Below are 24,209 nucleotides of genomic sequence, written 5' to 3' on the forward strand. Positions count from 1 at the left end.
TTGCTTAGAAGCAATTTGAATTTTCAGCTGTGTGCCAGCGATGCAAGTGTGTTCACAGTGACATTAAAAGGGACTGGAAACCCAGGGCTGACCTTGCATGTAAATACAGCACACCCATGGATGGGGACAGACTGTCTTTTTTCCATCAATCTCAGGACCAGGATGCACTGTTCAGCTCAGCCCCACGGGTTTTTTCTGCAGAGCCAATGTGTTTGGCTCTATTTCACACAGCGTATGGGTTGTCCCAGGGATGATGTACAATGTTCTCTATCCCTTATTTTAGGGGGAGTGGGATTCTCTCCCTGACCATCCCATTGTAAGGCTTTGTGCTGGCTGTGCTGCCCAGAGCCGGGCTTTGTGAGGTTTGATCAGAGGCAGAGCAGTTGCTGAGGGCTGTGCTACCCTATTTCTGCACTGCTTTGGTAGTGGATCCCCACCTGTTTCTCTGCTTGTCATTTTTACGTTGTGGGAGAAGTCACCTTGCAAGAGCTCAGCATGGAAGAGGGTTTTGTAAGGACGTGTTTGTTGGGAGGATTGGTAATGGGAGACAACCTTGTGTGTTGGGCACTTGTGCTTTTACTCCTGAAGCTGTCAGGGGTGGGAATCATCACAGATCGTCTCAGCTGTTTGGTGCTGCCAGTCCTCAGGAGCACGAAGGGGAGACGTTGGCATTTGTGAGGTTCCCCCAAGCAGCAGCACGTGGCATCGCTCCCTTTGTCGCCGTCCTTGCTCACTGTGTGCCACCCATAACCACCGACCTGTGGTTTCAGGTAGTTGGACGTTAACAGTGATGTGTTCCCCTGGAAGGCCAACCAGAGGTCTGTGTTATCTCAATCATCTCCTAAATCCCGGCTTTGTGTGTGATGTAGCCATTCAAGAGCTAATTGCCTTTGATTAAGTCAATCACTTGCAGAGTGAGTGGGTTAATTGGGTATTGTGGAAGCAATCAATCTAATCAGCTGCTTGCATCCATAGCTGAGGCACTACAATGCAGCAGGGCAGTAATTGTTTTATGAGCTCCTGGATGGCAACAGAGGCAGACTGGATGGCAACGAGAATCCTTTCTCTGCAAAATGGCCTTTTAGGAAAGGTAATTTGCATGTTAAGTGCTCATTAGGAGAGCGCTGATTGATTAAGAGCTGGGAAACTCTCCCCTCTAAAAATGTGTGCCGGGTCGGGGTCAGCACGTGGTGGATCCCGGGGTGTGTGATGGGGTGGGGGTGTCTTCTCTTGAAGAGGTGTCTGGAAGGTGGGATTGCTGCCAGTGCTGCAAAATGGAGAAGTCCCATTTGGCGGGATGTGAGATGTGCCAGGCACCCATCCCACCAAGAGCTTACCTCCCCAGTGCCCTCCCTGGGGCAGAGAAGCTATCTGCATTCCAGGGTGACTCAACAGCTACCCATTTGCCCCTTGCTGAGGCTTTTGCTTCCAGAGCAGGAAGAAGTGCTATTGCTTAAAGCAATCAAACCAAACAATTTACGCTGCTGCAGCCAAACAAGAGCTTTACAGTTCTTTCTGTCATGTTATTTGAAATCTGTGGATCACGTCATCTTCTCTCTGTCCAGCTCTTTGATTATGGACAAAACGGTTTATTTCTGAAGAAATATCCTTCAGACTCATTGTGCTAAAAGGAAACTGTGACATCAGTGTCAGGGATTCTCCACTCAGCTGCTCCAAATAATTACGCTGTTCCTTAACCTCGCAGAACGAGCTGGCACATCATCTCCAGTGAGTTCCTATCTCCTGTTCTGGCTTAATTAACATCTTATGCTGTTAATATAGCAGATGGCTCTGCTTCTGACGTGCAGAAGTGCTGATGTTCACCCTGTAATTTTAGCAGCAAAGCGATGTGATGTAGTTGTGTTTGAATCTTCATCTACAAAGCTCAGAATTGGGGTCAGAGCACTTTGTCTGACTGCTGGGAGGAAAGAACCTATTTTTGGAGGTGGAGGTGCCCTGCTTGAGCTCGAGGAAAATGCAGTTGCTCTTGGATTACAAGTATCAGTAAATGTTTTCCTCTCTTTCAGCCTTCTGTGCTCTGTCTGGCAGTGAGAGCAGGAGAGAAAGCACAGTAATGCATTTGTTCCTTGCTGAAGTGCTGCCTTACTACTATGTCTGGTTTTGGGTACATGAATGTTTCTCCTCAAAGCCTTGCACCAGGCCTGCTTGTACCACTGTGACAATCATGGAAACCAGCAGTTCTGCTGCCTCCATTCCCAGCTGAAGTAGCAGATTAAGCACCAAAGAAACCAGAGAGCAGATAGGGTTTCATTCCAAGTTCAGAATGCTTGATGTGGGATGAGAGAAAGCAAAGTCCAAGCATGTGTGCTTTTCTCCAGCCAGTGGGTCTGCTCGCCCTCTCTGAGTGGTTTCTTGTTCTCTGAGAACAAAAGCTGAAACTGAAAGTAATTTTGGGTACTTCCTATAACCCGCGTGCACAGAGGGACCAAAAACCCCATCAGTAACAACTGGCCATAACTGACGTGGGGAAGTGGTGATATTCCTCTTCTTAAAAATAGAGAACTTGAACAAATTGCTGGAGGAAGTCGGGTGGGAAGATGCTATCTATGCGAGACTGCCTTGGTAGCAAATCCTCTCGCTTGCTTCCTCTGTGGCACTGTGATAAAGCTGGGTTAGGCTGAAGCACCTGAAGGGTCTGGCTGTGTTCAGGGGCTGCAGACGTGCACTCAGCACAGCTGGCACAAAGCTGTCTTGTTTCTGGGCAACCAGCGTGGTAATTCCATTTTCCTTCCCCCAAGGGGCTTAAGCTGTAGTGATGAAAGGAATGTAGAAGTGGTGGTTCCTCTTTTTACCTTGGAAATGGCACAGTGGGTCAAAAATGCCCATTCCAGAGGTGTGAATTCTGGTTATGTGCATGCCATTTGTGTTGGCCAACTTGGTCACGACTGCTTGGTGGCCTTTTTACAAGTCAGGTTTGTGCCAGAACTGCCCAATGCCAAGCGGCCCAAGCACAGGGATGTTATTCCTAAGGAGTGCTGGTTTTCACCAAGTGTCCCTTTGGCAGTCATGGCTGAGCGCAATGCCAGCGGGTGGCTGCAGCCTTTGTTCTGCACCCACAGGTGATGGAGTGCTGTGTGCCCTGAAGCTGTGCTGCTGGCTGTTTTGCTTCACCATCATGAGTGCAGCCCTGCTGAAGGTCTGGGTTTGGCTGGGTAGCTCTGAACTGGAAGCTGTTGCTAAGGCAGGGCGGCCCTTGGAGGCGAGGAGGGGCTCCCATACGTTCAGTAGGAGCTCAGCATCTGCAGCATCCTGCAGTTCTGCTCCTCAACACCTTCTCTGGCTGTTTGCACTGTCTTTTAGATCAGGATGTTGAGGACACGTCTTGCTGACATACTGATTGCCTGGGGATGCTGGATGAGTTCACGTTCGGTTCACATCCAGTTCGCTGTGTTTTGCATTGATCAGCAGTGACAGGGGAGCAGGCAGCAAGTTTGGGCAGAGCGCAGGAGCAGCTCCCGAGGACACAGCCCTGGAGGAAGGAAGGAAGAAAGAAAAGAAGCAAGCAAAGGATTTAAGGAAATCTGTGCCAGAGTACAGCAAAATTAGCAGCTGGCTTTGTGAGAGTAGCCAGGAGCTCTGTTGCAGAGGCGATGGTTGTGGAAAGTGCCAGCGTTCTTATTTTCTTTTTTAATTTCTCCGAAGGAGAACAGAGTGAATTCAGATGCTGTGTTTTGGCTCAAAGGGCTGGAAAAAAAAGGAGATCATAATGATGAAAGTGTCCATACATAAGAGGGTATGGGAGCCTTGGTTTCCAGCCTGGCTTTGATGCTGGCTCACAGTATTGCCCTGGGCAGCTCTCCAACCCCCTCTGTGCTTTCACCTTCTCATATGAAACTTCTGGGGTGCCAGTCTGACAGGGGTTTGCTTTCAGTGGACTTCATACATTTGCAGCTCCTTGGAGAAAAGCAATGAGTTTTATTCATTACCCCTTTAGTGTTAAGAGAAAACACAATAAATTTATTGCAGAGAAGAGAAACAGGGCATCCTTACACCCTGTACATCTTGGATACTTGTAGCAAAGTGCTCTGGATGAATGAATGAAGGCAATCCGCAGCCATGGCTTGTGCAGGGAGCTGCTGTCAGGCTGTGAAGCTGAGAGCTGAGCTAACTCAGGTGGGTGTATTTCAACTAAGAGCTTCCTACCTTCAGGGCCCCGGCAGCATTTCTCCCTCATATTAAGCAAATCTTGCATTTTATGACCATATCAGCTGGGCAGGACCTGCAGCCTGTCTGCCTGCTGTCAGCCCCACGTTGTGCAGCCCTTATCCCTGTTCAGCTCTGTCGTCTTCAGCCACTATTGAGCATGCAGTGGTTCTGCTGAAACAACCTGTCAGATGCTGTTGTTCCTCACACTGGGGGAATTAATTTGTGCCACAGTGGTGATAAGATGGGGCCAGCCAGTGCTGCTGCCCTGGACTGGTTTTGCTGCTTCCCCTTGTCAGACTGAGGATGATTCTGCTCACTCTGTGTTTCTTTCTCTCACGCTATGAGTGCCTTCCCAGAGATTGGTTGTATTTTGATATTGGGAAATGTCCACAGTTGGGGTAGGGTGGAATGGATTGGCTGAGCTCACCAGCGCTACTTGTGTCTCTGGGGGGGTCTCTCCCAAGCCTGGAGGATGGTTGAGTGGGCATGGTAAGGGCTCTGCCCATGTAATGCCTCAGACATCTCTGGTTTTGGTGCTCGGGTTGCTGGTCTGGTGTCTGTGCAGTGCTGCCAGTGGGTGTCAATGCCCCGAGCACCCAAAGTGTGTTCTGCACTGCAGGGCTCTGAGAGGAAGGGCTGGGCAGGCAGCGGTGTGGCTTCGTGCTTTAAAAGAAAGCCCTGCTGCAACGCGTGACCCATATTAAATAAAGAACCAAGGGAAGGACTGCTGACAGCTTTAAATATTTCCACTGCTTACATCTGCACCAAGCAATGAGCCCCCTGGCTGCGCTGCGTGCCAGCAGCCTGCGGTGCAGCCCGTGGTGGTGAGGCTCTGCAGTTGGCATCCAGCATTCGCAGCAGCACAGGGTTTGCATGGCGCTTATTGCTGCCAGATGTTGACAGCTTTCCCTCGCGTTCAGCTTTCTCTGAGGATCTGGAGAAAGCATTCGGTGTAGGATTTCATACATCCAGGCAAAAGAAAGTGACATTTTGACTGTCAGCAGAGGCACGATAGCCAGACAGGTGCTTTGTCTTCAGTTAGCACTGTTAGCTGTTTGTGCCACTCTTACCTTGGTCTGCCCTGGTTGCTGAATGCACTTGTGTGTGTGTGTGTGTGTGGTTTATGTGTGTTTGTGCGTTTCTTATGGCATGGAAACATATGGTTTGTACTGTAGAGTGAGCGCTGAGGGCTGGCTGGGGGATTTCTGTGCATCTTTTAATCTGTTTTTAAAAATGAAGCCTGCATTCCTGTCATATGCACCGCTGTCTGAAGAGCTGGTTGGATGAGGGCTTTCTGCACATCCTCACATCCACTGGTAAGTCATTATAAATGTACAGCTTGAAAATCCTACCTCCTGAGAGCCTGAGCCAAAAATCTGAAAGGATTGAAACCACAGGAAGGAGAACACCTTTTGCATGGGACCTGTGTGTAATTCTGCCTCAGACAAACGGGAGGTGGCTCTCCTCCTCACCCTGCCCCTTTGCTCAATGTGCGCAGGCTACCGAGAAGGGTTTCTGTGGAAGAGAGGACGGGACAACGGGCAATTCCTGAGCCGAAAGTTTGTGCTGTCAGAGAGGGAAGGAGCACTGAAATACTTCAACAAGAACGACGTGAGTTCCTGGGGCTGCTGTGGGGGTGGGAAGTCGTGCTATGAGAGCGTTGGTGCACAAGGAGGTTCTGCAGGCGTTGTGTCCTTGATGTCCCAGCTGGCCGCCGTGCTGTGCAGGACCTGCTCTCAGTCCCCAGTCACTGCAGTGGGGAGATGCTGACCAGCTGTCCCCACTGCCCGCTGTGTTGCCCTTGGCTCTCCTTTCTCCACCATGAATTTTTCTCAGCTCTGGCCCTGTGTGATCCAACTGATGTGGGTCTTGTACCCATGGGTACCTTCTAAGGGAGGGAGCGCTGCCTGTGACAGCACCTCACAGCCCTCAGGATTTCCTCTTTCGGTGCCACGCAGTGAAGCATTCATCCTTTTCCCCAGAATGGATTTCATGTACTGGAAGGCAAATACAGAGCTGTTACCATGAACGTTGCCCTTGTGATTAATGGATAGACATTCTGCTTTTCTGCACACGCAATGGGGGGAGCTGAGGTGTTTTCTATGATCTTTTGCTCTTCCCCGGTACCTCCAATGATCACCTTCAGAGAGGACGATGCCTCCATCACAGCCTCAGGAGCTTTCAGCTCCAGTAGAACACTGAGAGCAGTTCAGGCCTCCGCCACAGCTGCAGCAGTGCCTGTGCTGGATTCAGTTGCTATGAGCTCCGGTAGCTTGAGGCTACCTGCTCTGCTGCCACATTACCTGTGAGTCATGAAGTTGCTCATAGCACAGCATCCTTGCTGTCTTTGAGACCTGACCTGCCTATCTTGCTTCGGGGCTGAAATCTCCTTGAACTTTGCTGAGATTTGCAGAGCAGCAGAGCGTTTTGCCGTGTTGGCAGAAAGCGTTCATTTGTGCCCAAGCAAAGCTGTGTTATCACCAGGCAGGTCTGTGGGCTGAGCATCATGTTTCAGGTAATGCCCTCCATCGTGAGGAATTTTTTTCTGACACAGTAAACTGCTTTCTGGTTTAAAAGCCAATTCTCAGGTGTTTGCTCACTCAACTGTGTTTTCCAGGCAAAAGAACCCAAAGCAATTATGAAGATTGAACACTTAAATGCAACGTTCCAGCCTGCAAAAATCGGGAACCCACACGGACTGCAGATCACGTACTTGAAGGACAATAGCACAAGGAACATCTTTGTCTATCACGAAGATGGCAAGGTGGGAGCAGGGGGGTGGCAGGGCCTTGTGTGTGCTCCTGCAGGATGGTGCTGCACACAGCCAGACTGGGGCACAGCTGTCAGTAACCCAGCTGTGACTTGGGGGGGGGGGGAACTTTGCAATGTGGAAATCAGTGGAATGCTCAGCAGCGTGGGGCAGTTGTTTGCCCAGGGAGGACGTGGCACACGACGGCCTTTGCAGTGAGAGGAGAGTCCCAGTGCTCACAGAGCGTGTTCAAGGGGTCAGCCCAAGTGGAACCACTGTGCTTGCAGGGCTGTGCTGCAGAATGTGTCGTGGTTCCATGGCCACGAGTTAATCAGAAGCCAAAGGAAGGAGCTCTTTCCTGTAAAAGCTGCAACTCACCAGCTTCTGTCTGGTGAGGAGGTGCCTCTGTCTGTGGTTTGTGACAGTCTGCTCGGCAAAGGCAGAATTTTGCTGTGTTAAAAAAGCTGATTTTTCTACCAGATGCCCACTTGAATGGAGTGGTTTGTGACATGCAGGCAGTTGCTGTGAGCAGGGCTGATCTCACGGGTTGAGCCTGGTGGCTGCTGCTGCCTGCTCAGTGCTTCTGATGCTGTCTGATAACACCTCAGCTGAATTTCTCTCAAATTCCTTGAAATTGCTCAGCTCCTTTGGCTGAACGAGGATGTAAGCTCATCACAGGCGATAACCTTCACTGCAGTAAGGCAGCTAAGGAAATTAAAGCCAAAAGGACAACCTGGATCACTGCTGCTCCCCAGAGCATTGCAGGATGGGGCGGCTGTGTGCAGCTGAAGGCTTCTTAGCACGTGCTCATCACCAGATGGACCGAGACCATCGGGGTGAGCTGGGGCTGAAGATGCACCCCATCCCTGATTCTCTGTGCATTGAAGTGCCAGTCTCCATCACGGCCGTGGGAGGCAGCGATGCGTGATGAGGGCTGTAGTTTGAAAATACGTATGGAAGGAACCCAAGATGCAGATCTCAAGTAACCAGGTCATACTACCAGAAGCATTCCTCTGTGCTTCCTTTTGCGTGGTGGGCACAAATGCCCTCAGGCATTACTTCATTGTGACCTAAGGGGCTTCTGGATCATCAGCTGTGCTGAGCTTCTTTGAAATGCAGAGCAACATGCTTGATGTGAGCGGGAGGAGCTGAGGAGCTTTCTCTTTCACTATGGGAGTCTGAGCACTCACACAGCTGGTTGGAGCAATGCAGCTGCATGCATCTCATTCTGTGTCCACTTAACAAAAAAAACCGTCCCAGGTTTCTACTGGCATCGTGCTCCAGTGCCAACAAGGGCTGGTCAAACTCTGCCTGTTTTGCTGGGAGCAAAGTTAGTTTGTTAAAGGGCACCCAGCCTTTGGATGGCCTTAGGTGGGGAGCAGAGGAGAGTGATGTTGGAGTTCCATTTCTCAGGCTCGGTGCAGTGGGACCTGCTCTGCTGGCTGAAGGCAGCAATGCTGGCAGGGCTCCAGGCACACATGGGGTGCTGAAGCCGATTTCTCACAGCACTGATCTTCTGCCAAGGACTGAAGCTCCCTCTGCAGGACTTCTCCTGTAGCCATCACAAGAGCAGCTGCTGCTGCCATCCCCAAGCTTACCATCATCCTTAGCATCCTCGGAGGCGGGCTGCATCTCCAGGAAAGGCCTCTCTACACGGTGCAAACCAATATCTTTGAATCTTTTCTGGATGAATGAGCTGAGCACTCTTCTTTGACAATCCTGAGCTACAGCAGAGCTTTCAGAACAGGCAAAGGTGGCAAGGGGGGCATTGTCAGCAGCAGGAGGAGCTGACTTCAGGACTGATGAGCTGGAAGAGCAGTGAGAAGATGCAGTTTCATGCAGGGTTGTTTGCCTGGTGCTGCCATGGCTGTGCAAGTGGCTCAGGTCTGGAGCAGAGGCTGTGCATCTTGGCTCTGCAGACACAGGTGTGTGCTTATGTAAAGAGCTGTGATGTGGCAGTGGATCGTTCTGGCTCTGGGAACTGATAGTCTGAAGTGGATGAGAGATTCGTCCTCTGCTGTCTGCATGGCAGGACCTACTGGTCGGGGAGGTGACCCCCATCATGACGTCAGGGTTGCCTTCCGGTTGGTGATTCTGTGAGTCATCACCACTTCAATGTTACAGCTTCTTTTTCATTGCTTCTAGTCTCTAATGGTCATCATTAACTTCAGGAGCCAGTTCCTCTTGCAGATCCTCTTTGTGCTGCTATCCGGGGTCTGCTTAGCTGCTTAGGATGGAAAAGCAAGTGATAAGTAAAAGCTCAGACAAGTAGGTCAGTTTTCCAGAGCACTGTCTGTGTGTGTCCTGCTACATTTTCTCCCCTCTCAGCATGAATTAGGTTAACCAAGCAGCCAGAACACCAGAGCTGTTAAGGATGGCTGTTGATACCATAGACCATTTTTGAGCGCCTCAAGTTGGGCTTCTTATAACTGAGATCTCCAAAGTAACATGTAAAGTAACCTGATTTCTGTGTGGTTTTTCTGTTCAGCTCAGTTTGCTTTTGAAAATGTATATGTAAATGTTAGTGGGGGCTGAGGTTGCTCTCACAGTGCTTCCTGCGCTGCAGCAGCTTCACCTCAGAGGGTTGAAGTGGGATGGGTTCTGTGCTGAGCTCCAGTCTGGCTCAGTAACACCTCACACGCACCCATAACAGCCCTCTCTCTCCTGCAGCTCAGTGTGCAGCTGTCACACCTCTTGCAAATGCATCTCATTTTCCAGTGAGACCTCCAGAAAGGTGCCAGTGCAGCACAGGCTCTGTGATCTCACCAGAAGCGAATCAGCAGATGAGTTCAAAACTGACCAAGTTAACCAAACTGTTTTGGAGAGGAAAATAAAAGGGAAGAGATGTATTCCAAGGAAGGAAAGAAGAGCCACAGCATCTGGGCATTGAGCTGGGATTTGGGCATGGGACTCATGGATGGACTGCAGTGCAGGGATGAAGAGATGCCCGGCCACTCTTGCAGCAGAATCTGGAAGGAAGTCGTGTGGCCTCAGAATGTGGCAGATGTCCTTTGTGTTCCCTGCATTCAGAGGGGTGAGGCTGGAAATGGGGAGCAGGCGGCGGAGCTGTTAGCCTGGATTTGCATCTGTGTGCAGGCGAGGTGCAGAAATCCATGTTTGCAGGACTGGGCTCACCTCTGGTCTTGCCAGCTCCACGCTGGGTCTCACCAGCTCTTTGCCAAGCACCCTGCCCATGGTGCTGTGCATCCTGCTGCTCCCCAGCACTGCAGGCTCTGCTAATCCTGAGCGATGGCTCCGGATCACCTGAAGTCTCTTTTCAAAGCCACCAGCCGGATTTCCCTCTGCTGACCTTCCTCCTCCCACACCCGACTTAAACACGAGCAGATGGGGAGCGGGGATGAGAAGTGCTGCTACCAGATCTTCTTCATGTTAAAGGGCTGAGTGCCCTTTACCAAACTAACTTTGATTTTGTTTTCTTGTTTTTTGAGGGTTAGCACTAAACTGCACTCATGTCACTGGGACAAAGGGATGGGAGAGCTGCAGAGCAGCAGGATGGTGTTGCTTTGTTACGTGCAGGCTGTGGTGCTCACTGTTTTTTGTTCCTCTTATTAGGAAATAGTGGATTGGTTCAATGCCATTCGTGCTGCACGTTTTCATTACTTACAAGTGGCATTTCCTGGAGCCAGCGATGCTGATGTAAGTTTTCCAGATTGTTTTTTTCCTTCTTTTTAGGGTTATCAAGCAGGAAAGCTCTGGGGAGTGCTCAGTCCTTCAGTGTGTGCTGTGTGATAACTGCCAAAATTATTGCCATGGGAGGGCCTTCAGACCACTTTCAGCTTAAGAGATAAATGGGCCAGATGTTAAAAAATCAAAGGGAACGTCTCATCAGCCTGCTGTGGGATGTGTGGTTGGCTCACCTGCATGGAATTGCCAACCACTTGGTTGGGATCTGGTGGCAAAGGGGTCAGTGGGCTCGGGCTTCTCCCCAGCCACCTCCAGCTGATGCTGTGCTCTCATTTCTCTCCTGCTTGGTTGCTCCAGCTGGTGCCAAAGCTCTCTAGAAACTACCTGAAGGAGGGGTACATGGAGAAAACAGGGCCCAAGGTAGGCTATAAATGTTTCTGCAACACCCCCAAAACCAGGGCTTGCTCTGTATGGGATGATGAAGGGTCTGCTGGTGAGACAATCTTGTCCTCTCTGCAGAAGTGAAGCCTTAACACTGTAAGCACATTAATACACGTTTTCCACCTGAAGTTTGGGTTTGGAACCGAAAGATAAAAAAAAATAATCCAGAAACATCTCACGGATGAACCCAGCCCATTTCCATGCTCTCTGGCCATTGCTACAGGCCCACCTGCCCCCAGCTGCCTTTCCCAGCCACCCAGCAGGGTCCTCCAAGCCACCCGAAACTGCCTCTGTGCCCTGATGCTGCCAGGTTGCATTTGATGAGCAAAGCACTTCATACTTTGGGGTGTAATTCAGCACTTTCTGACTCTGCAGCAAACAGAAGGATTCAAGAAGCGATGGTTCACCATGGATGACCGAAGGCTCATGTATTTCAAGGATCCCCTGGTAAGAGAAAGGGGCCTAAGCTGAGTACTGAGTCTGCAGTAAAGCCCAGGCTGATGCTCAGCAGGACACATTGGAATTCTGTGTTGCTGGGTCTGGGCTGCTGCTGGTGGAAGGCTTTGCGGGGCTGTGGTGCTTTTGGTCTCAGCTTCTGCACTCTGTGCTCCTGGCTACTGTCTTCTAGGATGCCTTTGCAAGAGGGGAAGTGTTCATTGGGAGCAAGGAAAACAGCTACAAAGTCCTGGAAGGGCTCCCGCCATCCACACAAGGAAATCACTGGCAGCACGGCATCACCATCGTCACCCCGGACAGGAAATTCCTCTTTGCCTGCGAGACGGAGGACGACCAGCTGGAGTGGATTACCACCTTCCAGAAAGTTATCAGCAGGCCAATGCTGCCTCAGGAATACGCAGGTGTGTGCCCACGAGGTCTGGAGAACAGCCTTGGACAGTTGATTTCCCATGGGTTGGAGTAGGGGATGGATGCCCCGTCCCTGGAGGTGTTCAAGGCCAGGTTGGATGGGGCCCTGGTCTGGTATTAAATGGGGAGGTTGGTGGCCCTGCCTGTGGCAGGGCGTTGGAGATTCATGATGCTTGAGGTCCCTTCCAACTTGGGCCATTCTGTGATTCTGTGGGTGATGATGGGGTGACTGCAGCTGCTCTGTTGTGCCTGGTGTGAGTGGGGCAGCCCTCCTCTGCAAGGCTTGTGCTTGGTGGAGGGGCAGCGGTGCTGTAGGAACATAGAACGGTTGGGTTGGAAGGGACCTCAGAGCCTGCTCAGTCACCCAGCACTGAGGACAATCACACCTGTGGGGCCGGGCTGTCCTTGCTGGGGTTGTGCCCATGACTTTAACTTTTCTTTTCTTTTGTTTCAGTGGAAGCCCATTTCAAGCATAAACCTTAGATGGGACTGGCTGGGCAGACCTGAGGAATGAGCTTCTGTTTACAACACAACATGGTTTTATTTGAAATGTTAAAAAAAGTAATTATTAATAATAATAACAGTAATAATAATAATAATACTTCCCTTTCCCCTCATCATTCACTTGATCATGTCGGAGGCCAAGAAGGGCAGCAGCGAAACATGGGAGAAGGCACTGATCCAACCCCGAACTCATTTCTGCTCCTCCTGCACCTCGTGTCCACGTGTCTCCTGCAGGTAGGGCGCTGTGCTGCTGGAAGGGTCCCCTGCCCTGTGGTGAAGAGTCTCGGGGACGAATCTCTTGGGGACGGGACGCCCTTTGGACAACGTGGTCTGTGGTGCAAAACCCACGCGGGTTACTTGTGGAAAGCGATGGCTGTTCTGGGGGACGTGAGGCTGCGGCCCATCCCAGCGCCCTGCCCATGATGCTGCAGCAGCTGGCTGCTGGGGCTGGTGCTTTTCCTCCCCCGTGGCTCATTGCTGCCTCAGCTCACAGGGGATACGGATTGGGCCCGAAGCCTCCTGTGCTCTGGTGACAGAGATTCCCCCCACCTCATCCCATCGGGCTCAGCCCACGGCCCTGCTGCTCTGGGGGCGCTGCCTGCTGCCCCTGCTGCCTACCAGCTGTTTCCAGGGGAAAACGAGCCCCTGAGATGCCGACACCTAAAAACAAGAGGAGAGAAACCATTGTCTTTAAATGTAGGAATGTGCAGCTGAACCGAGGGGGGAGTTTGGAGATGACTGAAATGTGTCCTTGCCTCTGTCCTCTGCGCTCCCTAAAACTTAAGGGAGAAGAAGCACTGAGAGCAGCTGAAAACAGCTCCTGGTAGGAAGCCCATCACTGTGTTTCTCCCCCCAGACTGGTTCCTGTGCAGGACCATTGCCAGCCCTCCATCCCACGGGTGCTCACACCGTGCTGCTTCTGCCTTCCCCAAGGGGAGCAGGGGGTGACACTCATCCTGGCTGAGGCTTCTGTCCTCGGGAGCACTGCTCTCATGGTGTCACGCGGGTGGATGGAGCTGGCTGTGAGGGCTGTGCTGGTGCCTGCAGGGCAGCGTGAGCAGGATGCAGCTGTTGGGCACTGCAGTGTCCTGCTGTGTTGGTGTTGCTGAATGAGCGATCCTCCCGGTGTCACCTATTATACATAGGTGACATCAGTGTGGGTGAGCATCGCAGCTCCCGGGCGGTGGCAGTGCTGTCTCTAGGCTGATTCCGAGCAGGGTGTAGAAATGCAGGTATCTGTGTCGTTGGCCTCGTCAGCTGCTTACCAAAGTGCACAGCCTGGCAGTGCCTGCTGCTGGATACCACGGGTGGCTGTGGGGCCGGGGCTGAGCAGCAGGCTGGGCTGTGCCCACCTGTGTCCCTGCTGCCCTTGGCACAGTCCTCTGTGGTCCGGTTGGTTGCACTTTGTTTTCCAATAATTCTCTTAATTATTATTTTTTTGGATGTTTTCATTTATTTTTTTTTTTCCTGCAATGAATACAAAAGCTGCTTGAAGTGACATTTCAGCGCTGTGTTGAGCACTGTAACTGCTGGGGCCGGGGCTCAGGCCCTGCTGTCAGTGTTTGTAACCGAACCCCTCGTGGGCTGTGTCTGTCTGTAATGTCACTGGTAAGAACTGTGGTACTTCATGTCATTCGCACCAATAAACGCTGATGTCAGACAGGTGCTGGTGTTGTCTGGGTCTGCAGGGAAGCAGAAAGGAAGGGGTGGGAACACCTTCCTTCATGTACTGTGTGTGCATAGAGCTGTGCTGGGTGTGGGGTGATTCTGGGTGTTAGCAACACGTGTGTGTGTGTGGATGGATGTGTGCACGTTCACAAGAGCTATTTCATTGCACTCACCCCACTGTCGTGTTACAGGATCACAGGCACAGAGGTGAGCAGAGAGGCATTTATAGGAATAACTGACAAATGTAGAAGGCAAACGTATTTCTTCAACGCACACACAGTGCTTCTTCATCTGCAGCCAGCACTACTGGCTTTTTAATAACTAAATTAATTTTGGGATGCATTTTTTTATAATTAATTAATAAAGTTTATGTATTGCCTGCAATTTAAGCTAAGTCCATGATGCAGAAATGCAGTTATACACGTGTGGAGCTTGCTCTCTGTATTTGTTTGCCTGTGTATGCATACAATTTACAAAACCTTTTTTTGCTGTCATTTAAATCAGCCCTGTCTCAAACAGCGGCTGAGGCTTCAGACAAAGGGAGACAGACTGTGCATGTGTGCAAAATGAGGGCCTGTATAATAACTATTAGAGCTTACCAAGCATTAAATAGAAAAAGACCACAGTATATGTGAGCATATGTTATACCTGTGATAAGGAATCCTCCCTGGACGGGGCCGTGGCCAAGGCTGCTCCATCCCACCACACAATAATGATGTGTGCAGCATTCAGCCGGCGCTGAGCAGGAACTGAGGCTGCAAAGTGAAGCGATTTGCACCATCACAGACTCTCAGAAAGCAGCTGTATCGTAGATCCTGGTATAAAGTGTTTATTTGAGACATCACAATTAACACAAAATCTGCCTTTCATTGCCTTCTTTTCTTTTTCATACAGGCAGTAAAGTCTGATGAACCCCTCCCTCCCCCATGCATGATTGCTGTTTATTAATCTAAGCCTTCGTATTTTCATCGTGAAAAAATAAAGCGTTTCCCCCTCCCAGTTGTTTGCTGCACCACCGCCACGCAGCGCTCTGCATTAAAGAGGAGATGTAGAGCTGCTATGCCTACCACTGGGGTTGAAATTACTCCATTATTTATTGATTTATCCTTTTTACATGAAGTGTTAAATGAATCAATCACCCGAGAAAAATAAATATATCATAAAGAACCAAAAGTTCTGCAGTATCCCTTTTCTTTACATATAGCTGCATTTCAAATGCAGACGTTGCTCGTGGCTGTTCACTGTTACAGATGGGTGTGAACTCAGAATGAGAAAGAATGTTCCAAAGGAGCAGAGCCTCCAGCCAGAGGAGGTATTTTACATGCCCAATTTTTAAGCCTAGGCAAGAGAGATCCGTGTGGAGCCAATTACCTGCATTCCACTGATCAGCTTTCACTCGAGAGCAATTCAATCTTGTGCTTTTCAGAAGTATCAGCTAAACACACACGGGCTCAGGCAGAGCCAGCTCACCACAGACACAGGCAGTGCTGTTCTCACTGCAGCAGAGGGAGCTCCTGCTGTCAGTGCATCCTGGCTGTGCAGCTCCTCGCATGCATCGCAGGGCTTTTGGCACCAGCCTCACCCCTCAGTTACACAGTGACTCACCCTGCTTTCAGGATGTTCCTCGCAGATGGCAGAGGTCAGGGAGGCCTTCTTGTAACACACGTGGTAGTGGGTAGGTCGTGGAGCAGACCCCTATGTACTGAGTTATTGTGCAAAAGGAATACTGCATCAGAAACCGTAGACTATATTTTAATCAAAGTCACCAGCCGCTGCATCGGAAACCTGCTAACAATCTCTGCCATTGGTTCTTTTGGCTACTTTTTGTTGGTTTCTTTCTTTTGTTTACATAAATAATATAGACCAAACATTATAAACATTTCAGCAACCATTTCTAAAAGACTGGAGGAGCCCTTTTAGGCGCCAAGAAACAACTGCAGGATTCAAATTCCAAAACTGTCTTTGGAGTCATCGAATCGTCAGTGTACACGGCAGCCTGTGGCAAAAATACTCAGTCCAGTTCAATAGGACTGCTGTCTTCCTGACCATCTTCTGTGTCATCATCTTCTCCAGTTCCCATCAGGCTGTTTAAAAGATTTCCTAGAACCAAGTACACGACAGTCAAACTTAGCTTACCGGTCCCATACGCTCATTAAAAACTTCTTATCTGCTCTCTCACCATGCTGGAAGGGCCAGCAGTAACCAGAACTGCTGGCATAAACCTTACCTAGTAATCCTCCATAGGACGATGTCTGCTTGGGTGGAACACCAAAGAAAAGCTGTCCTATTCTATCTAGGTACTGGAATGACACAAGATGGAGAACAACATCAGCTGCTTCGTTTACAGGTGGAAGTACCACAAGTGAGATCACTGACTCCTGTCCACAAGCTGTATTCAACCATCCTACTTCTCAGCATGCCATCGAGAACAACTGAAATGCCATGCCTGATAGCTTAATCAGCTTCCATTCCCACCAATGAACACACTCCTCCCAATAAAAGCCACCTGCTGCCCACAGCATCTATCAGCACCTCGCCTGGAGAAACACAAAGCCAGCACCCAGCGGCTGCTTCAGCCACATTACATGCAGTGTGACCCACGTGCTTTGCACTCACAGTGACCAGCCATTATTTAACTGGCTCTGGGGGTTACATCCTGCTGCAGTTCCCAGTAACTCACCTCATTATACATGGGATCTCTTTTCAGGGACGGCTGATACTGTTCACACAATACTGTAAATACTGTTAGTTTTCCCCTAGAAAGGAAACAACCAAAAATGTCATCTCGAAAGCAAATGAAAAGGAAACTAAGAGCAGAGTGAGAAAAATCACACCGTACCCATCAACAGCCAATAACAGAAACCAGATGAAGTTTAGCAGTGGCTGCACAAAGGGTGGACCCTTTTCTATTGAAGGATGTTTCTGTGTATATGTTGTAAAAACAACTGAGGCGCTGGTCTTATTTTTTAAGCAGAGAAATCTGCAAAAGGAAACAGAACAGGGGAAGGTAAAAAACAGAGAAGAGTACGAACTGCTAGGTAAGAGAATCTGGCGTGGCCTCTGAGATAAATTCTGAGGCCATTAAAGGACATAAGAAGTGCCTCCGTCTAAATGCTGAGAGAAAGAATCCCTTATTTGTAACCAATACTCATAGAAACAAATACTCACAGCACTGTTTAAGAGTCCTACCTACAGCAGACCTAGAGAAGGGATTTTCTACCACTAACCACCACTACAATCTCTAGCAACCAGCTAAAGAAAGCAGGACACATCCCACACGACAGCTGGAGGCTGCCAAGAGACAGCCTCACTCTCACCCACTCCCTCCCAAAGCACCTCCTGTCCGTGCTGCAGTCCTGGCTGCACCTCCTGCTCAGCCTCCCCCTGAGCTGCTTTCCCTGCCTGCAGGAAGCCACCTGCTGATTAAACTCAGGAAAATTGGCTTTGTCAGCCTCAATTGTACGTGAGCCTTGCAAAGGCACACACAGCCTTGCACTGCCACGTCCTTCCAAACAAATGCTTACAGAAAACGAGAGCCACCAGCAGTTCTGAGAAACCACTGGTCTGTGCTGCTCAGACACCAGGGTGACCCAACGTTAATAATCTCTTAGGACAACGAGACCGAGAGCAAGTCTTGTGCCCATGTAGTCCCAGGCCTGGTGAGCACATCCAGTTAATTCCTAACCAACCAGGCACAAAGTAGGGTTAAGGAAAAGGAAGAGTTGTGCTCTGAGGGTCAAACAGGTTACGTTAACTCTTCAAGCAATTAACACAACGTTAGGTTTTGACCTTAACACATTTTTTCCCCACTCTACATGAGCTTTGAGACAGGTTTCTATTGCTACCACACGCAGTGAGCTTTGGAACCTCTGGTCACTTTCACAGCTTCTCTGTCAGGACATTCAGTTAACCCACGGTTATCTCCATCAAATTAGACTGGCCTCACACACAGCATCACCTCAGCACAAGAGTTCATAGAACAAGTCAACACCTACTGTAGGACTGCCTGTGCTACAAACATGTCCACCTCACTGCGATAGCCTCTGGATGAGGAATATTCCACGAGCATGTTTGCACAGCCTTCACCATCTGTGGAGTGCAAGAAGTGATACCGAGATTCACTATAGTTTTGCTCTATAAAAGGAAAAAGAAAATGGCATTTAAGAAATCAGTTCATCATAGCTGAGCATAAAAACACATTTGCTAGGCTGGTGCTCTACAGGCAGGAGGAGCTGCACACAGCAATGACAGGAGCAAAAAGGAGGGGCTCTTTTTCCCCCTGTAAATCATAGGCAACTGATGAAGCCCATCAGTACCCTCAGCATCCTTCCTTCTACGTGCACAGAAAGAAGGCATTCCCTATTTTTAGCATAGCCTGCTCCTGCTATCAAAATTACAACTGCCTTCATGTTCTGAACATAACAGCAATTATGCAGGAAAAAAAGGTGCAAGAAATGAAAGCGTTTTGTTAGAACCTGAAGCCAAGTATGCAAAAGCGTGGTAGTGACAAATACAACTGGAAACCTGCTCTTTTTTGGAATTTAAAAGCTTTGTTAGAAAAATCACAGCCATTTCTGATGACTCCTAACAGCTACTAAGAAAACACACACATCCTGATCTGTAAGAGAAGGACGAGCAGAAGGTTACAGGATGGGGATTCTGACTTTCAGAATGTAATGCTTTCTACACTAATCACACCACAGCTTCTCACTTTAACACTGAGGAAAATCTTCCCTTGGAGGTGGCAGCAGCCATCTAAAAACCACCACCAACCCCTGAGAACAGCCCTGGTCTGAGTGTGGCATGAGCCACGAGCACCAATCCCAGCTCCTGAAAGACATTAAGCAGACGAGCAAGCACCTTGCACAGCTTTTAATGGGTGAGAAACCAGAGGAGAGCATTAATTGTTTGGCTGTTCTCATCCACCTCTCTGTTTTGAGCAAAAGACTTTAAAAACTGAGTATGAAACACAATTATTTTGAGCATTTTGGTCTATTTGAAATCCCACTCTGCAGGGGAAATGCCTGAAATAAGCCTCTTCAACACCCCATGGGTACCCAGAGGTCGCATGCTGTGATGCGTATCAATCTTTCTTAGGTTTAACCAGGATGTGATGACAAGCCAACAGAACAGCCCTGCTGCCCAGCAAGCTTCCTCCTAACGACTCTCAGCCAAACTACCTCAGTGCCTAAAGGATCAGCCCTCCTTTTACCAAAGAGCTTTACAGCAGCTGTGTTTTGGGGTTTGCACAAACACATTTATGAGCCTATTTTTTTGTTGTTGTTGTTAGTGGCAAAACCCTGAAATGCTGACAAACAGCAGGGAACACCAGGAATCATTTCCATCTCAGCTTCCCTAGGTTATTTCCAAAATACATCTCCTACATCTTTCAACATTTTCAAAACCAAACACAGGAGAGCCAGTCGATTTTTCTTACCTTTCCACAGGGTAATGGCTAGTAACTGATGTAATTTTGGATGGCCAAGTTTTCCTGATCCCCCGCTAGACCACTTCAGTGCTCTGGATACAAAAGCCACTCTTTCAGGAGAATTTGGATCCATTAAACTAAACAATTTTGCCAAGTTTTCTACAAGAATAACATTCACAAAGGCATAATGTTAACAGAAATAGGGAGACTTGCTGCTTCTCAAGATACAACTCCTAATAAAACAAGCTCTGTTCTCAGTCTTTATAAGAGATCTTAAAAACAGTGACTTCGAATTGCAGAAATACACCACAAACATCACATCAATCCTGTCATGGTTTGGGACACGGAATGCCAGAGCTTCAAACAGCCCCAGAGTTGGGAAGGCTTTTGGCCTCAGGAGTGCTTGCCATCAACAGGGCAGCAGACAGAAGCCTGCAGTTCCAAAAAGGACCACCAGAAGTCATCGGTGGGATACAGAAAGGCAGAGCTGACCGAAGGCAATAAGGGTCCATCCCAGCTCTCTGCACCTTCTGCCTCCACCCACACCGCAGCCTGCAAAGGCAATGGCTGACTCCCTGAACCGGGCACAAGGCAGACTCTTAAGGTCTTCCCGAATTGTCTGCTCACTAAATGTCAACTGGAGAAGAAAGTGAGAAGTACTGCGTGCAGCACCACGCCGCTATGGCAGGCACGGCCATCCAGCAAAGCCTTGGAGCTGCAAGTCACTGTGCAGACAACAAGCAGTGAGGAAAGGAGGATGCCACGTTAATTCAATGTATGTCCCTTTGCTCACAGCACTGTCAGTTATCAGCAACCCATTTTCTAACAAAGTTTTCCTCCCATCCTTTTCCACTTCCCAGCCCCATGGGATGACAGCGATTTCAGGATCCAGGACTCAATGCTCACCGAGAAGTGAGAACACCTAAACAAACTGAGTGCAGAGGTCACCGTACCTAAAAGGTCATCTGATACTTTTGCATCTGACTTCTCCAAAGACTCCAAAACCAACATGGACAGATCAGCAGCACTGTTTTGCTAAAAGACAAACACATGCTGGTAGTGATGAACGTAACAGTGAATCAAAGGAAACATCATGAAAGAGTTCATTTCTCACGCAGAATTTTGTCAGAAGCACGTTAATACTTTTATCAGCAGTTACAGGTAAAGAACAACAGGAAATTTCAATTCCCTCTTACAAAAATTTACATTAATTTGATGGAAACAGCAAGAAGTTCCCAGGAAAGCAAAACAAATGCAGTTCACAGTTCCCGTTTGGAATCATCTTTCCTTGTGGAGAGAAACTCAACAAAGAGATAAAGCTGAAGATTATGAAGCAACCACCCCAACGTTTGCCATTGGGAATTCACTATTCACCCCTCAACAACCCCCCAAGCACCACACAAAAACATCAGCATACCTGGTTGTGACTGAAGAACAGCAGAGCCCCTGAGTACATTAACTCTCTCGCTTCCGCATATTTTCCTTGTGACATATACCTGGGAACAACAGCAAAGCCTTGATAAAAGTTACTAGAAAGCAAGTTGCATATGCATCAATTAATGGAAAGGATTAAATTGTTTGATTCTGCACCAGTGAGGGCCACCAGCCACCCACACTGAAGCCAAGCAGCCTGTCTCTGTGCTGGCAGGCAGCCCGCAGGCTGTGCCGTCACAGCGTTCTCTCACACACCTGCTGCAGCTCCTCCCTTCCTCACTTAGGAGTAAACCAAAAAGTGAAGGACACAACTGGTTCCAACAGTGACCCCAAGAATGATCTCCTACCGCGGCACGGTGATCACGGCCTCCTGCACGGCACCGCAACGGGCAACTGCAGCTCTTGACCATCACATCTCCAGGTTAGAAAGGCAGCACTTCCACCGAGAGCAGCTAAGGACAGCAGCACTTTCTCTGAGTAAGTGCCCTCAGCAGCTCACAGCCACAGTAATGGCTCACGCCTCAGCTGAGCAGCTCGGCACCTGCAGCGTTTTGCAGCTGGCCTCACAGCCAGGTGTGCCTCAAGGCTTCTGGCTCCAAAGCTCCTCCTGGATCCCCCTCCCACTGAGCCTTTTCCAAGAGCCTCCTACTCTGGGAGTGGCTGCAGGTGATACTAATGAAAACTGCTCTACAACATAAAATACATCTTAAGAACTGTGTTTTGAAAGATATGAACAAAAAGGATTAGAAATATTCACCCTGTGAATCTAAACGGCACTTAGAACCAGAGAGTACAGAACTGAAATCCTGTGACAGATGATCCATACCATACAGACCTACAAGCACAAGGACAACAGAAGTCAGTGCCACTACAGAGGCAGTCGTGTTGAACCTTTGATTCAAGTGCCGGAGCACACAGTGAAGGCTCCACCCAGCCTGCACTGCCCACATAATGCTGCTGGGACAGCAGCAGCACATTCCTCCTGCCACATGGAGCACAGCGAGGGACAAGCACTGCAGGATGCAGGTTTGTGACAATCCTTCCTCCCCACCCTCCTCCAACCTCAAGCACCCCTTGGCTTCTGACTTCTGAAGCTCTGAGTCAGGATTTCAGGTTTGACTCGCATTGCATGATGGAATGGACTCGCATTTACAGGCTGGCTTTGATCAAAGTGAATCAACACTGCGTCCCAATTACATTCCGCAGCTGAGATCACCTCACTCTGTGCTGATGTCTCTCTGGAAGATTGTTTACATTCAACACACATTTAACAGAGGACAGACAAGACTGTCTGGGACTCCTTCCCACTCTCAGCGACTTTCCAAACAAATCTTCTCTGCCTCATTCTATCTTTCTGCCTGGAAGGAAATCCCCTCCATAGCTACGCAAATATCACCTTTCCCTTTAATTAAGCACCTTCCTTCTGCATTTGAAAGGGAAAAGGCAGGAACTCTCACTCCAAATTAATACAGTGAGGCTTAAGCAAAGCATGTGAGCTAAGGCGTATAAAATACGAGATGAGAAACAACTGCTGCACAAAGTCATTTTCCACCATTGCAGTCACCACCTCACGTAATCCTTCCCATAAAATAGGCCGCACTATGGCTTAGATTTACGTTTATCCTCAGATAATAATAATTTAAGTCTGAAACCTTTGATGTTGCCCTCGCTGATCCCAGCAGATCTGCTGTGTGATGGTGCTCAGTATATAGCAGGGAGGACAGCAATGGGAAGAGTGCACTGAGGACATTATGGCCTGCAGTGCTGAGGGTGCAGCACCCCACACTCCACCCCACACTGTATGCTGAGGGTACCCACGTGCTGATCCCATTCAGCTCTGGGGACATATGGCACAAGGGAGCCATAAGGCTGAGGGCAACATCCCAATTCTGGCACTACCACGAGTGAACAAAGCCAACCAGTGAAGCCCCTACAAGGGGTACCTGATTCAGCGCTCCTGAAGGTCTATCTTTTAAACTGAACGTGAAAAGAGGTGACAACAGCAGGTTGCCATGGATATGAGCAATGAAAAGAAATACTGCAAGAGGCCACAGTAATAACTGAAATGTCTGACTGAGCATCCAGGTCTCCACTACTTAATTACTGCCACATACACAAGGAAGAACATTTTGCCCATAAGCTTGGTCAGCCTAAAGCTGCCAGGGAAGGGGAAGGGCGAAGGCAGAGCCAGCAGAGGCTGCCCAGACACAGCAACAGGCACAGGGATCAGCAGGACGGCACCTGAGGAGCACAGCAAAGGGGTGCAGGCAGCGAGCCAGCTTCCACAGGGGCACAGCCTCAGCGCCTCTACAGTAACGCAGGGGCATGGGAAACAGGCACAGGGAAGCACGACTTGTAGCCCAATCTCTGGGCCGGAATATCCCGGACTGCAGCGAGACGCGCGGCGACGTCTCGGGAGCCCTGCAGGCTCTGGAGGAGGGAGGAGGGAGGGCCCCTGTGTTAGGGAAAGCCTGGCCCACACGGAGCCGGGCAACGGCGACGGAAGGGTCGGGAACCTCCAAGCGAGAGCCGGGAGAGGCCGGCAAGGGAGACGCGTCAGCAGCGCCCCGTCCCGCGGCCCTCACGGCGCCAACGGGGGTCCCGCCGCCGGACCAGCGACACGGGCACAGCCCGCCTCCTCAGCCCCGCGAGCGGCGGGACGCCGGAACGCCGCGGAGTCACCACGGGCGGCGGCGGGGCTCGGAGGAACCGCGGCGGAACCCCGCGGAGCGCAGGCCGGGCCCAGGATTCGTGCCGCCCGCAGCCTGCCATGCGCACGCCCGCCCCGCCCCGCCCCCGCGCGGCCCAATGAGAGAGCGAGAGGCGGAGACGGACGGGAGCGGCGGCCAATAGGAACGGGACGTGGGCGCGGCGGGCGGCAGCGGGGAGCGATGCGTGGGAAGGCTCTGGAAGGCCGCGCGGGGGAGGGGCGGGCGGGCGGCGGGCCGAGCCGTACCTGAAGAAGAGCGTCCGGTACATCTGGTGCGCCTCGTAGTAGTCGCCCTTCTCGACGCTGGCGCGCAGCTTGCCTTCCACGCGCTGCACGCCGCCGCGGTTCCTGCCGCCGCCCTTGGCCGCTTCCTGCTCCGCCGCCATAATCGCCGCCGCCATCGACGCGGAGGAGCGCGGAGGGGGGGGAGGGAAGGAAGGAGGACGGGCGGGAGGCGGACGCAGACGCGCGCAGCCCCGGAGCGACGTCGCGCCTCACCGCCCGGCTTCCGCCCGGCGCGACGGCGGCCCGCGAGGCTCAGAAGAGCGGCTGCGCGGAGTCACGTGGGGCGCGGAGTCACGTGGGGGCGGGGCCCGGGG

At 50.4% G+C, this 24,209-nt stretch overlaps 2 protein-coding genes across 5 annotated transcripts in view; one reads left to right on the plus strand and one right to left on the minus strand.

The window, feature by feature from the left end:
* Nucleotides 1–14,032, plus strand: part of ADAP1 (ArfGAP with dual PH domains 1) — a 39,644-nt gene extending 25,612 nt beyond the window's left edge. Inside the window, exons 5-11 of the mRNA XM_052679887.1 lie at nt 5,666–5,778; nt 6,785–6,931; nt 10,490–10,573; nt 10,919–10,981; nt 11,378–11,449; nt 11,631–11,859; nt 12,321–14,032. Coding sequence (XP_052535847.1) covers nt 5,666–5,778; nt 6,785–6,931; nt 10,490–10,573; nt 10,919–10,981; nt 11,378–11,449; nt 11,631–11,859; nt 12,321–12,349 — 737 coding nt within the window. The 3' untranslated portion in view covers nt 12,350–14,032. The remainder of the gene's footprint in view (nt 1–5,665; nt 5,779–6,784; nt 6,932–10,489; nt 10,574–10,918; nt 10,982–11,377; nt 11,450–11,630; nt 11,860–12,320) is intronic.
* An 810-nt stretch (nt 14,033–14,842) lies between these two features.
* On the minus strand, nt 14,843–24,135 carry GET4 (guided entry of tail-anchored proteins factor 4). 4 transcript variants are annotated; one of them, XM_052679892.1, is made up of 9 exons: nt 23,857–24,133; nt 20,884–20,962; nt 20,420–20,501; nt 19,476–19,625; nt 18,034–18,127; nt 16,878–17,018; nt 16,719–16,794; nt 16,266–16,338; nt 14,843–16,138 (listed from the first exon to the last, which is right to left on the minus strand). In XM_052679892.1, the coding sequence occupies exons 1-9, from the start codon at nt 24,009–24,011 to the stop codon at nt 16,050–16,052; spliced, it is 939 nt and encodes a 312-aa protein (XP_052535852.1). In that variant the 5' UTR covers nt 24,012–24,133; the 3' UTR covers nt 14,843–16,049. The 4 variants fall into 4 exon arrangements, with proteins under 4 accessions (XP_052535852.1, XP_052535851.1, XP_052535853.1 ...); XM_052679891.1 differs by having other exon boundaries at nt 18,034–18,172; nt 23,857–24,129; XM_052679893.1 differs by lacking the exon at nt 23,857–24,133 and adding an exon at nt 21,248–21,637 and having other exon boundaries at nt 18,034–18,172.
* Nucleotides 24,136–24,209: the final 74 nt, after the last annotated feature.

Source organism: Tympanuchus pallidicinctus, unplaced genomic scaffold (genome assembly GCF_026119805.1).
Source record: "Tympanuchus pallidicinctus isolate F22 unplaced genomic scaffold, pur_lepc_1.0 scaffold18, whole genome shotgun sequence".
NCBI lineage: Eukaryota > Metazoa > Chordata > Aves > Galliformes > Phasianidae > Tympanuchus > Tympanuchus pallidicinctus.